Source organism: Sebastes fasciatus, chromosome 22 (assembly GCF_043250625.1).
Source record: "Sebastes fasciatus isolate fSebFas1 chromosome 22, fSebFas1.pri, whole genome shotgun sequence".
Taxonomy (NCBI): domain Eukaryota; kingdom Metazoa; phylum Chordata; class Actinopteri; order Perciformes; family Sebastidae; genus Sebastes; species Sebastes fasciatus.
In genome coordinates, this window is record NC_133816.1 from 2,005,296 (window position 1) to 2,019,303 (window position 14,008).

Sequence of the window (14,008 nt, forward strand, 5' to 3'; positions counted from 1 at the left end):
TATTGTCAAATCATAACAAAAGTTACTTCAAGACGCTTTAATCCATCTACTTTTATACTTAATTTTCCCTTTTATTTATTTGTATATTTTTATTAACTTTTAAATTTATTTATTTTTTGCATTTATTTTTAAAATGATTTATACATTATTAAATGTTGAAATGTCATTCAACGTGTGTCATACATCGACTAAATACGTAAATAAATACATACATTTTATAATGAATAAATTAAATATTTAAAAAATAATAATAAAATAAATATATCATAATAATATAATTAAATAAATTATAAAAATTCAAAAAATAATTCAAAATTCAAAATAAATGAATAAAAATAAACTGATTAAAAATAAATAATTAAAAGGTGATATTAAATTGAAGAGTAGGTAGGGGGATACAAAATGAAAAAATAAATAAAGAATCAATCAATTTATGTCACATTTTATCAATTAATTTATGCCTACATTTATTTTTAACATTATTTTTGATACATTTAATGATATATATATATGTATATATATATTATATATTTGATTTTGGCAGCTTCCGTCCTTTCATAGAAACACTAATACTAGAGGCACTTATACTTATACAACTCAAAGTGCATAGATAAATTATAAAAAAAAAACCCACAAAAACAACAAAAAAGGAGAGACCCGATCTGAAAGGGACCATTTCACAGTCAGACCTGGTCCAAAATAGACCCGAAGAGGGTTAGACTCGGTGTGTGGTCGATCTGAACAGACCTAAAGAAGAAACAGTAACTTCAGCTGGAAAGATTTAATTTTTCTGACCTCTGCTGGTTGAAATTCTCTCTTTGCTGCAGTGATGTAAAAGTGTTCTCCGGGGATTGGTCAGTTCACTGTGACATCACTGTTGTGGTGTGCTTAAAGGTGCATCAAAGTATGTTTCTGTTATTTTATTCTATTCTTATTTTAGTTTTATATAGCTCTTATTATTTCTTTCTTTTCCATTATCTATCTATTTGTACTGTTGCGGTCTTTGTGCTGCTGCAACAACTCCCTCTCCCTCCCTCTGGGGATCAATTATCTCATATTTACCTTATTTGATCTCTTTGACCTTCTTATTTCCTTACAACAGTCAGCATTGTTTTGCCTCTTAATTTAAAAAGACGTGTCCAAAAGCAAACATTCGTACATGCAGATACACTGAACAGATGCACAATCACATATTTACCTGCATCTGATACTTGTATGTATTTGAGCGTGGTGGGGAACATATTTAGGGGTCAGATGAGTGTTCACTATTGCAGCCAGCTGCACTCAACACAGATGTGGTTGAAGTCATATAAAAAGTTCTTTATTCTTCAATTACATTTTGGAAATTCTGATCTCATATTTTCCAGCTCTTCGTTTCATGTTTTATTTCAGTTATTTGATCCCAATTTGAAAAAAAAAGTTTTCTGATGTTAAATCAACACGTCGAGGTTTGGAGGAACTTTCATAAAAACAATGTTTTAAATTAAATTCTGAGCTGGAAGCGAACCAACCCCTAACAGCCACCTCACACACACACACACACACACACACACACACACACACACACACACGCGCTCATATACAGTATAAACACAATGTGTGAGTGCCGTCGGTCACTCTTGTCACCTCCAGTGTTTACAGGAAGTAGCTGTTGAGGAGAGGAAGGAAAGCAGCCGGGCTGCACCGACAATAGACCTGATGGAGGAGAGGAAAGGCAGCAGAAAGCATGTGAATGAAGATATTGCCGTCTAGATATTGTTGCTCATTATTCCTGTATTCTCAGGAGAATAATATGTTGTTCCTAACTAGGAATACTTATATAATGGTGATGAAATTGTTTGGTTGGTATACCAGTTTATTACTCGAATAATTATAATATAGTTGAGTGTAAAAGTTCACACTTGATCTTGGAAATAGTAGTTTGACTAAATACCTTAACTCAAATTCTGCTTACTTGCTTTTTCTGGCACTTCCAACCACATTTAACCTCAGAAACACAGATTACTGTACATTTAACTCCAGTATTTTAACGTTATATCTTTTTTTTTTTTACGTTATCTGCAGGATTTAACGGTAATTTTCTTCTTCTTTTTTTCCAGAAATGAATTTGCCCAAAGTCAATTTTTACTTTCCCCTTGTATTAGTAGTTATCAAATAACAACAAAGACATGACAAAGTTAATTGTCGTGTTTTATCTTCATTTAAGTAAATTAATCTGGAGTTTCTCGCACATCCTCTGACACCACCCAACTAAACTCCTGTTTCCAGGATCATTGACATGCTCGCTTGCACTTCAGCTCACAAACTTTTGCTGCGTTCCAAATCACATCACACTTTTTCTTTTTACTTTTAGTCCATACGGCAGTTGCCCTTAAAAAGTACGTACCGCTGCATGCAGTATGCATACAATTGGGACATACTACTTCATCATAACATTGTGCCTTGAACTTTGACCCTCATATATCCCTGTGCAGAGGATTGTGAGTCAGAATAGCCAGAGATGTTGGCTTGTATACTGCAAAATGTGACCGGATGCAGTAGAACATCCTGGTGTTTCTGGCATACTGCACTTGACATACTATGTATTGGGACATTCTAAATGTTTTTCTGGCATACTAAATTAATTGGTAGTATGGGTACTGGAACATTTGTCTTCACCCTCCAACATTTTTCTCATGAGTGCCCGACCGGTACTATGTTACTCTCAAAAGAGATGAGAAGGAAGCGGGATTGCTCACTCCTTCGCTACTTCCATCATCAGCTCTAGAAAAAAAATGTGTTTTATTCGTTTTTACCACTGCCACTCGATCACTATCAAAAGAGCGATTTTAGGCAAAAAAAAAAAAATAATCTGTCTGGAGCCGCAAAATATTTGATTATTGTGATGAAGGTAACACAGTTTATAGTCTAAGTATATAAGTCTAATGCAGTGAGGCCCAAAGAGACAATGTACTACGTAGTATTAGGGCCACATTGAGGGAAAAAACATCTGAGATTTACAGAATAAAGTCATATTATTACGAGAAAAAAGTCAGAACTTTACACGAAAAAAAGTAGTAATATTACGAGAATAAAGTCATAACTTTACGAGAAAAAAAGAAAATAACATTTAAATTACTACTTTATAATATTACAAATTTTTCCTCATAAACCTTTGACTTTATTTTCATAATATTATGACTTTATTCTCAAAATCTCAGATTTTTTTTTTTTCTTCAATGTGGCCCTAATACTCCGTCGTACCATAGACCTACAACAATGATAAATAAAAATGAAAATGTAAACAAAGAACAGTTATTCATTTCCATCTTTAATATATATATATATATATATACTGTATATATATATATAGATAAGTAACAATAAAAAAAAGTGAAATACTTCCTGCATCGACGCAGAAGGTTGTGACTGGACATAAACCGTGTGCTGCAGAATGGTCCGATATGAATTGGTAGGAACACTGGGCTGTGCATGAAGCATGCAAGCTATCTACAGGCAATACTTGGAACCCTCTTAAAATCCTTGTAGAGTCCTTTAAGGTGAGAGCTGGAGGGGAGAGAAGGGAAGTGTTAGGAGGGGAGAGGAAGAAAGGAAGAAAGAAGGGGGGAGGCACCATCAGCTTCCTCCCTTTCTCTCCTCTCACACCACGAGAGAAAACATACTTTCCCTGCAGAGTTTCTTCCTTTCTTTCCCCCCTCTCCTTCTACTGTATATCTTTGCCTGCCGACTCGCTGGTAGCCACAGCCTGAATGAGTCACTGGCTTTTCTTCTCCTCCTCTTATTCCCCTCCTCTTTCCCCTCTTGAGTTTACATGATAGTTTGTGTGCCGGAGAGAGTTCAGGAATACAGACATGGAAGTTTTCTGGGCCAGGACAGGTAAGAGACACTGGAGGGGTTTCTTGTGTTATTGGGGGGGATTCATGTTGGGGTTTGGAGAAGTTGGAGCAGGGAGCGGAGTGGTACTGAAACCAGGAGGGCAGCTTCTTCTCACGATAAGAAAAGCACAGGAATGTTACACTTGACATTAGTGAGGGTAATGTGACCGTGTGTTCACATCGGCTCTGCTCACATGCAGCATTATATGCATTTGTTTGTTGCTATTTTCCTGGCATTTTGAGGAACATTTATGGCAAAAGCGTTCTGCTATGAACGTCACACATTGCAGGAGCATCATAGCTGCTGGTCAGGAAGAATGTGTGTGTGTGTGTGTGTGTGTGTGTGTGTGTGTGTGTGTGTGTGTGTGTGTGTGTGTGTGTGTGTGTGTGTGTGTGTGTGTGTGTGTTGAGGTTTCACACACTTTTGAGAGGCTGGATCATTGCAATACCTTGTGTTTGTCATAAAGCTTGGGAATTTCACAGGTTATTAAAATAGGAAAGCATACAGGCAGACTAATGGATGACAAAAATTATTGTTATTTGCTACCCTTCGTATTTATGTATTTATTATTATTATTATTTTCTTTTTAATGTTTTATTATAATTATTATAATAATTATTATTTTCTTTCACATTTTTAATATGTATTTTTTCTTATTTTTTTAATGTATCTATTATTATTTGTATTATTATTTCCTAATTATCTACTATTACTATCACTATTATTTTTTGTCTAATTACTTTTTGGTATTTTGCATTTGTACAATGTAAAAATAACAATAAAAGTAAAAAAGGAAAGCAAACAGGCAGACTAATCAATAATAAAACAAAATTGTTTGTTGCAACCCCACGTATTTATTCATTATTATTGTTGTTATTATTTTCTTTTTTCTATTTAATTTTTATTTATAATGATCATTTTTTTATATTTTTATTTTTATTATTATTATTTCCTAATTATCAACTATTACTATCACTATTATTATTTGTCTAATTACTTTTTCTATATGTGTACAAGATGTCAATATGACTATATTTTGCATAATGAAAAAATAGCAATAAAAAGTAGTATAAAAATAAAAGAAAGCATTTAGTGTTGCGGAAAAGCATGAAAATATACAGTAAATAACAAACACAAGCATGTTCTTAACTTCTTATTTTGAAAAGAAAAGCTTTAAAAAATCTTAAATTAGCTTCTTAATATACAGTTGTCTCCTTTTATTTCCCCTTAAGTAGCTTCATGACAGACTTATTGTAAATATTCAAACCCAAGACTCCATGGCTGCACTGTTACATCAAATGGAAATATTCTACATGTCTTGTGTATCATTTTATACACATATATGGTATCTTCGGGTCTGATTTCCACTTGAATTTAAAATAAAGTTCTGCAGGATTGAAGCCATATTCCACAGCATCCAATAAACATCTGGTCATGTTTTAAACTTTTGATTGAGACGGACAGACAGCTGAGTGTGTGTTCATGTGTGTGTCATCACCTCTGAAAGGCTCTTTGTGTGTTGTGGAGACCACGCTTTGCCCTCAAAAAGTCTTCACACGGGCCTGTTAAGGTGCCACAAGGTCAACGGAGGTCATCTCTCGCTCTGTGTGTGTGTGTGTGTGTGTGTGTGTGTGTGTGTGTGTGTGTGTGTGTGTTTCTTTCTACACATACAGTTGTTTGACTGTGTTGCTGAAAGTGCATTTTGACTCTCTGGCTTGGTCACAGTGTGGTTTTGTGCTGCAGCTACAATGGTTTCCACTGGAGCAATTATTATAATATCCAACACACACACACACGCTTCAGTATGGAAAAATGAACCATGACACACACAGTCACATGCTCTAGTAGCACACATACACACAGTATTTCACATACTTCTACATCATGCTCAGTAACTCGATAACACACATGCATGCTTCTCTCTCTCTCTCTCTCTCTCATTCTCTCTCTCTCTCTCTTACCCCCCCTTCTACACCCACTAGTAGGTTTTATCATCTATTCACATTGTAGATCACCAAAAAAAGGTATAAAAGAACACGACACCGACCTCTAGCGTAGTAATTATGACAGAAGCAGAAGTCAGGTGCTGTAGTATAGACAGTGTGAAACTCCATAAGGGGTGGAGGTCTGGGACGACACAGGGTTTTCACCCTGGAGATTGAAGTTTGCATCCCATGTGAAAACAACAATGTGAAGTTGTGTTTGTGTTCGTAGTTATTTTAACCCAAAACACAAGGTTTTTCCCTAAACTTAACTAAGTCTTTTCTTTTTGTCTAAACCTAAAGAAGTTGTAGTTTTGTTGCCTATACCTAAAGAAATTGTAGTTCTGTTGCCTAAACTTAAAGAAGTTGTAGTTTTGTTGTCTAAACCTAAAGAAGTTGTAGTTTTGTTGCCTAAACCTAAAGAAGTTGTAGTTTTGTTGACTAAACTTAATGAAGTTGTAGTTCTGTTGCTTAAACCTAAATAAGTTGTAGTTTCATTGTCTAAACCTAAATAAGTTGTAGTGTTGTTGTCTAAAACTAAAGAAGTTGTAGTTTTGTTGCCTAAACCTAAATAAGTTGTAGTGTTGTTGTCTAAAACTAAAGAAGTTGTAGTTTTGTTGAGTAAACCTAAAGAAGCCTTTTTGGTTTTGTGTTCACAATGTGACGTTTCATTCAGTTTTACATGTTAGAACATGTAATTGTTTCTTACATAATTACTATCTATGCAGGCATCTGGTAGAATTAAGTAAAGAATGACATAGTGAAGAAGATGGAGTGAGGAAGAGGACAGGACGGTGAGAAGAACAGGGCGTTACTTTAAGAATGCAGAGGAAACAATAAAGAGAAAGAGCAGGTTCAGAGCTAACGAGGTGGACTGTAGGCAGGTGTGTAACATTAAGGAGGATCTATTGGCAGAAATGGAATATAATATTCATAACTATGTTTTCATTAGTGTATAATCACCTGAAAATAAGAATCATTGTGTTTTCATTGCCTTAGAATGAGCCGTTTATATCGACATAGGGAGTGGGTCCTCTTCAACAGTAGCCCAGAATGAACAAATCAAACTCTGTTAACTTTTCCTGCTTTTGCCGAAGTTGATAACGTAACTTGTTCCAGTCGCCACTGCTCTCTCTCTCTCTTGCTTCATCACTCACTTTCCACGTACACACACACTCTAGGGACTGGATCTGCTCCACATAGCTCTCTGACATTTGCGTTTTCATGTCGGCCAACGTAGCTCTCCAACATGCTTGGCACACGTGAGAGGCTTCAGTTGGTTACAATCTCCTCACCTCACCGCTCGATACTGCCAGATCCTACACACTGGACCCATAAGTTCTTGTAATTTACTTCCATTTTATGCTACTTTATACTTCTACATTTCAATGGGAAATATTGTACTTTTTACTCCAATACTTGTTACTCTATACATATAAAAACAAATATGATGCAGTAGCCTGCTGCAAATGCAGGGACTTTAAAAATTCAATACAATCTATACAATAGTAAAAAATATATGAATATATAGTGTATATCAAAATATCCTATATATTGAACCCTATCAATGCAATGTTGAGCATTTTTGCCTGATAAATGTCTCAAATTATTAATTTTGTTGATTAATTTTCTGTTAAACATTGTTTCAGCACTAATCAAATCTAAAATAAAATAGCCTTATTTACTCTTATGGAAGTAAAAACTAGCACATTTATACATTTTATATTAATCAAATAGTGCAACATTTTGTGAAATATGCGTATTCGCTTTGGTGCAGAGAGTTAGATGAGAAGATCGTTCATGTTTTAGCCATGATTAGCTCAGCTTAGCTTAGCCTAAAGACTGGAAGCAGGGGGAAAAGTTAGCCTTGCTCAAAACAAAACAAAAAAAATAGGCTACGCCTAATTACCATGCTGTACTATCTGGTTTGTTTAATCCGTAAACAAACAGAAATGTTAAATAAAAAAACAAAACGGTTATTTGTCGGCTAACTGCTTCCAGTCGAAGCTAAGCTAATCCCAGCTAGCTCTGGCTTCACTCCTAGCCCACAGACATGAGAGGGGTGTTGATGTTCTAACTCATAAAAGCAAATGTCTGCTGGTTAATTTATGACAAAAGCATAATTGAAAAACAGAGATGGAGTCAAAATGAGAAGATGTGGTTTGTTCACATTCACATACACACACACACACACACACACACACACACACACACACACACACACACATACACACACACACACACACTACTAGCTGATATGGAGCCAAAATACTCAAGGGAAAGTCACTCGCAGGTCAAAGCCATCATCATTTACATGCTCATTTAATTTAGATTCCCCCCCCACACACACACACAGTCAAGCATGTAAACATTAGGCCTGCAGGCACCAGAAATGAACAAATATCAGGCTCATGTGTTGGTCTGAGGGAGAGGACGTATCTACAGAGGTGGAAGAATTAGGCCTATTACGAACGACGTGTCTGTGGTGACATTCCCGGGTAAAATCACAAGTGTCGACACTATGAATTTCTGTAAAGTGAGATCAAAAAACACACCTGCAATTACCGCTTATAGCCATAGGTGCCGCCAAAGAGAAAGAAACAGAGATCTTTGAGATTGTTACTTTAAAGGAAAAATCTGTGACTCTTTCAGGTAAATAATATATTAACACACAAGGGCTGTCAAAGTTAACGCGATAATAACGCGTTAACGCAAAGTCATTGTTACGCCACAGATTTATTTAACGCATTAACACAAGTTGGGATTTTTAGGTTGTAGCGGGCACAGTTTAAAAGCTAGAGTGACGCTAAACCCTAATGAATCCATCGGTACCAACCATGTCATACTAGCTTGTCATGAAGGAGGCTAAATAATGCCACAAACTTGCGCTAATTTTTGGCGAGGAAAAACTGGCATGGCCATTTTCAAAGAGGTCCCTTGACCTCTGACCTCCAGATCAGTGAATGTAAATGGGTTCTATGGGTACCCACGAGTCTCCCCTTTACAGACTTTATGATAATCACATGCAGTTTGGGGCAAGTCATAGTCAAGTCAGCACACTGACACACTGACAGCTGTTGTTGCCTGTTGGGCTGCAGTTTGTCATGTTATGATTGGAGCATATTGTTTTATGCTAAATGCAGTACCTGTGAGGGTTTCTGGACAATATCTGTCATTGTTTTGGGTTGTTAATTGATTTCCAATTATAAATATATACATACATTTGCATAAAGCAGCATATTTGCCCACTCCCATGTTGATAAGAGTATTAAATATTTCACAAATCTCCCTTTAAGGTGCATTTTGAACAGATAAAAAAATGTGCGATTAATTTGTAATCAATCGCGATTAACTATGAACGATTATGCGATTAATCATGATTAAATATTTATATATATATATATATATATATGTGTGTCTTTTTCTGCCATTTTTCACCCTTAAATGTTGAAAATCAGTAGTTCAACATATAGCTTGATGGAAGCTGTAACATTTGCTGTTTCTAAGTACTTAAAGTTTCTTTAGAGAATACCTCTGGCGCACAATAAGTGATGCGTTTAATGTTGAATTTAATTCGTCACTGGATTATTGAGGCTGTTAAAAGTATTGATATTTAAAAAAAAATAAAAAAATCTGATAAGAATGCATAGATCAGCATAATATAAACAAACTAAATGTGACCAAAATATGCACTGAGTGTGACATTTTACAGCTGAAAACATGTACAAACTGTGTAATGGAGACAGTGGTTTTAAATGACCTGAAATATATCGTGCTTTGGAATACAAAAAAAGAAAAAGCAGGACAGGATTGTTCTGTTACAAGCTCATCAGCTCATGTCGGAGCGCCATGTTTGGTCTCTGCTGCTTGTGTTTATTAGCGACGTCTGTCAGATGAACAGGAAATAGAAGGAGTGCTGTTTCCTGCCAACTTCTCCTCAGAGACAATGGCTCCTGGAAGTAATCTGACCGAGGCAGTACGGTCCTCTAGGGGCCAATATGTGTGTGTATGTTTATGGGTGTGTGTGTGTCTGGGCTTATGGTGGTCTGTGTAACATCAACCCAGACAGGTCCAGACACACACACACACACACACATCCAGTGACACAGTGTGGGAATAATGTGAAATGAGAGGCAGGATGAAAAGAAAACAGTGTTGTGGATGTGAGCCACAGAGGGAGCTGGTGTCGGTCGCCGGGTGCCGGGGGGTGGGGCGGGTTTGTAGTTTGCCGTCAGACAAGGTTAACTCTATCAAAGCAGGCTGGAACTACAGGAAGTGGTGCCAAAACAAATCTGAGAGCCTGGCAGCTGACGATAAGGTGCCGGTGGGGATTGTAGTCTGTTCTGACAGATGAGGCCGACTGTCGACGTGAGCCAGACAGGAAGTACAGCTCTGGATCTGGAGCTCCAAAAGCAACACAATTATTATTATTATAGCAAATAATCTAAGTGGTAGATGTGACAAAAATCACACATTTACTCAAGGACTGTCCTTAAAGTTAGAGGAACTTTCATTTTGTGTTGATTCTGGCGCTCCCTGTGGACAAAAGCGGTAGTGTTTCCAAGCACCAGAGTCCCTTTAGAAAACCTCTCATTCTACTGCAGCAGGGTCTGACAGTCTGGCCCGCTCAGTCCTGGTTCTGGTTCTGGTTCTCCCATGCCTCCCTTCCTTCCAGCGGGTCCAACAATATGGCCTGGGTCTCCAGCAGTGTGGGGTTGGTGTCGGCTCCCAGCGGGGACCAGCGTGTAGCTCTCCACCTCCTGCCAGAGCTCCGACTGCAGGAGGAATGCGGCAGCGAAGCCGGATCTGGAGCTTCGCTGGAGACCCGTGAAAAGCCTGAAGTGCGTCGTCATGACACGCGAAATGTCGTTGTAATGCCGTGCTAATTTATACGTCTACCCGTGAGACCAGGTTGAGTTGTTAAATGTTGCTTTTTGTCCCTTTCTCTTGTCACAAGAGGTTTATAGGTATGAATGAATGAGGGGTCCACATCTGTTATCCAGCTGTTTGCCATGGAAGTCAACCACTGCGTCTCTGACCTGGTGGGACGTTTAAAACTCAGACTCAACACAAAAAAGTGCTGAAAACCCTCATTGAAGCTAAAAATAAGAGTGTTTTGTGTAAATGAAATATTGTAGCAGGATTACAGCTTGTTAAAAAGCACAGCGTGTCTCTTCCTGTTAGAGCGGCGTGACTCGTCCTCGCTGCCGGTTGTTTGCGGCATCAAATATTAAAAAATGTTGTTGAAGCATAAAATGTTAAAGTGACGCCGTGTACGGCGGTCGCATCGTGTTTAAAAGCAAAGACAAACCTCGGCAGCCTGTTTGACTTGGCAGTGTTTTGTTTTGTCGTGTTGCGTTTAGGAGGAACGGTCTCAGTGGGAAACGGGATTCACTTCAATCTGTTGTTATATGTCTGTCTCTCATTTCTGTCTTCTTAAACTCTTATTTTGAAACTTTGTGTAGCTCTGTGCAGATGTTGGATGGGAGTAGACAGCTGTTCTGATTATGTGTGTGTGTTTGAGTGTGTACAGTACACCTTGGACCATCTGTGTCCCGGTGTATACAGCAGCAGAGCATGTGCATGTGTACAGGGTCAGTGTGTGTGTGAGGTAAAGTGATAAAGGAAGATTGATGTACTACTGCAGGACGAGTGCGCGCTGACCTCCGCTGATGGGGTCAAAAGGTCACGGCGAGGGCAGGAAGGGAGAGACTGTGTGTGTGTGTGTGTGTGTGTGTGTGTGTGTGTGTGAACGGGAGTGTGTGTGTGAACAGGAATGGGCATCGCCATTGACCTTGGAAGACCTGTGACATCACTTCCTGTCTGTTTGTCGCAGTCTTTTCCTCTGGGGTGTGAGGCGGGACTCATACACAGATATACAAACTCTCACTCGGTTTCTCATGTACACACAAACACACACACACACACACACACACACACACACACACACACACACACACACACACGCATACACACACACAACAAACTTCCTGACCTCTGGTAGAAGTAGCTGAGTCAGCCTCAGCGGTCCTGCCCAGTGATATCTGCAGTATGTGTGTGTTATCAATCACTGTGATAAATAATCTGTGTGTGTGGGGTGGTGTCTGAATTTACAGCTGCGGTCGCTACGGTGACACACAGTCCATCCCAACAGTCTGGGCGTGAGTTAGTGGAGTGTGTTGAAGTTACAGAGTAGACTGAGTGAGAACTGGAGGTGAAGTCAAGATTAAATTTACACTGCTGCGCTAGCAGCGCTAACAGTGCTAACAGTGACGGCCACGGTAACAGAGCTAACAGTGTTAACCTTGGGGGGGTGCTATGCTTCGGATGAGCTCAGTGCAGAGTGGCGGCCGTGAGCTAGCCAGTGGGGCACGCTCACATGCACTAAAAGCACGCACAGCTGGCCCGGCTGTGTAAACAAAACACAGAGAAGCTCTGATTTCAACACACACAGATGGAGAGTGACTTCATTCTCTGCTCAGGTAGATATCACTCCTCTATATCTTTACATAGACAATAGTTGTTTGCTGCTATATTAATGCTCTGGATATCCTATAGAGGACCTATAGAAATGCAAAGACCTTTAAAAGAAATAAAATTAAAAAATTAAAATACATAAAAAGTAAGAAAAATACAAAGTATCCAGTGGAAAACCTGGATTACCTTTAGAGTGAAAGTGAATGTCGTAATAATAATAATAATAATAATAATAATAAAGAAAATGTTAAACGTAAGTTTTGAGGGGAAATTGTATTCAAACATTTGAAGTTTTAATTGAAAGTTCCTTCTTGACATTTGGCAAAGGAAACTTGGCTGAGGAAAGTACAGTACATTTTTAACAGAAAATATTCAGCTGATATGCTGATACATTGGCCGGGTACTAATAATCACCATAAACAGAAATGAGCGTAGTTTACCATATTTAAAGCTCAAAGTCTTAATCCAACATATTTTCCTTTAAATCTGTTGGCTCAAAGTGTAAAATATGTCATTTGTGATCATCTCATTTATTTACGGTAATAATCATACCAGAGCCTCATCATGAATGTGTTACTAATTTGTCGTTAAACACGCCACTAGCACCTTCAAATAGTCTACACGCCTATAAAGCACAACGTATCCATGAGTCGCGCCGCCGCTGACCTCATTTTGACTTTAACTGATGTGAGATTATAACTGAAGGAGAGTTTTAAGGGGATCTGAAGGGATTTTGTAGTTTTGGAGAACAAATTAAGATAAAGCTCATATTTGGGTCGGGGAAGCTCAAATAACACGACGTCAGATGCTCGCACACAGCCAGCGGTGCAGCTGCAGGAAATCAAAGATTAGGAATCCTGCTTTGAAAAACAGCTTTTATTATAACTCGAAGGTTTGACTGTCTGAAACCATCCTCTCACAGCTGATTGAAGCTCTTGCAGGATTATGTAACGATTATGACTCATTCATTGGCAGTATTGCATATTAGATCATTGTGGTTATTAGATATTCCACACCATATTCCTGGCATGTCTGCAAATTTAAACAATCTGGATTTGTTTACTGTAGCAGTCTGTATTTAAACTGCTATTTATGCAGCAGCGTTGTGCATATGTGAGTATACACAACAGCTTGCTTTGCATTTATATAGTTGCACTCTTTCCCTCTTGGGAGCGGCCGAGTGCAGCTGCATCCATTAAATAAGTCCCCTCATGCTTTAAAGGGATAGTTTGGGTGTTTCTAAAATAATGTGTTTTTTTCTTTTTCTCATACTGTCTGTCTGAATATACCTGTATTCGTGCTCTGTCTGAAACACTCCGTGTTAGTGCATTTCAACGGAATTGCGTTGCTAGTGTAATGGCAATTTTCATATCTGCAGTTTAACACTGTACCTTTAGATAATCTCAGGGCCTCACATGTTCATCTTCGTCACCATAGGACAGTGACCTGACATTTTAGATCTCTGTAACTGCAAACAACAGATTGCTGGAATACTTGTTATGTCTTGTGATGCTCTGTTGTCTGCTGTGTGCTGATGCATTGATACACTTTCTACCCTTCTCTTCTTTTCTTCTTTGCACTTATCTTCGTGTTATGCTTTAAATGTATAAATACTGACTACTCTTTGTATTCGGGGCTCACTTGCCACAGTCCACAACAGGTGGCTGTGCTCG

The 14,008-nt window shown here is 38.2% G+C and overlaps 1 protein-coding gene across 4 annotated transcripts in view; it reads left to right on the forward strand.

The window, feature by feature from the left end:
• nhsl2 (NHS-like 2) overlaps positions 1 to 14,008 on the forward strand; it is a 244,198-nt gene that overhangs the window by 127,318 nt on the left and 102,872 nt on the right. The window contains exon 1 of one of the 4 annotated variants that reach the window (XM_074623123.1): positions 3,459 to 3,876. The exons of the other annotated variants lie outside the window; for them this stretch is intronic. Within the exon in view, the coding sequence (XP_074479224.1) occupies positions 3,852 to 3,876 (25 nt within the window). The 5' untranslated portion in view covers positions 3,459 to 3,851. Of the gene's footprint in view, positions 1 to 3,458; positions 3,877 to 14,008 lie in introns of those variants that run through there. 4 annotated transcript variants of the gene reach the window in all.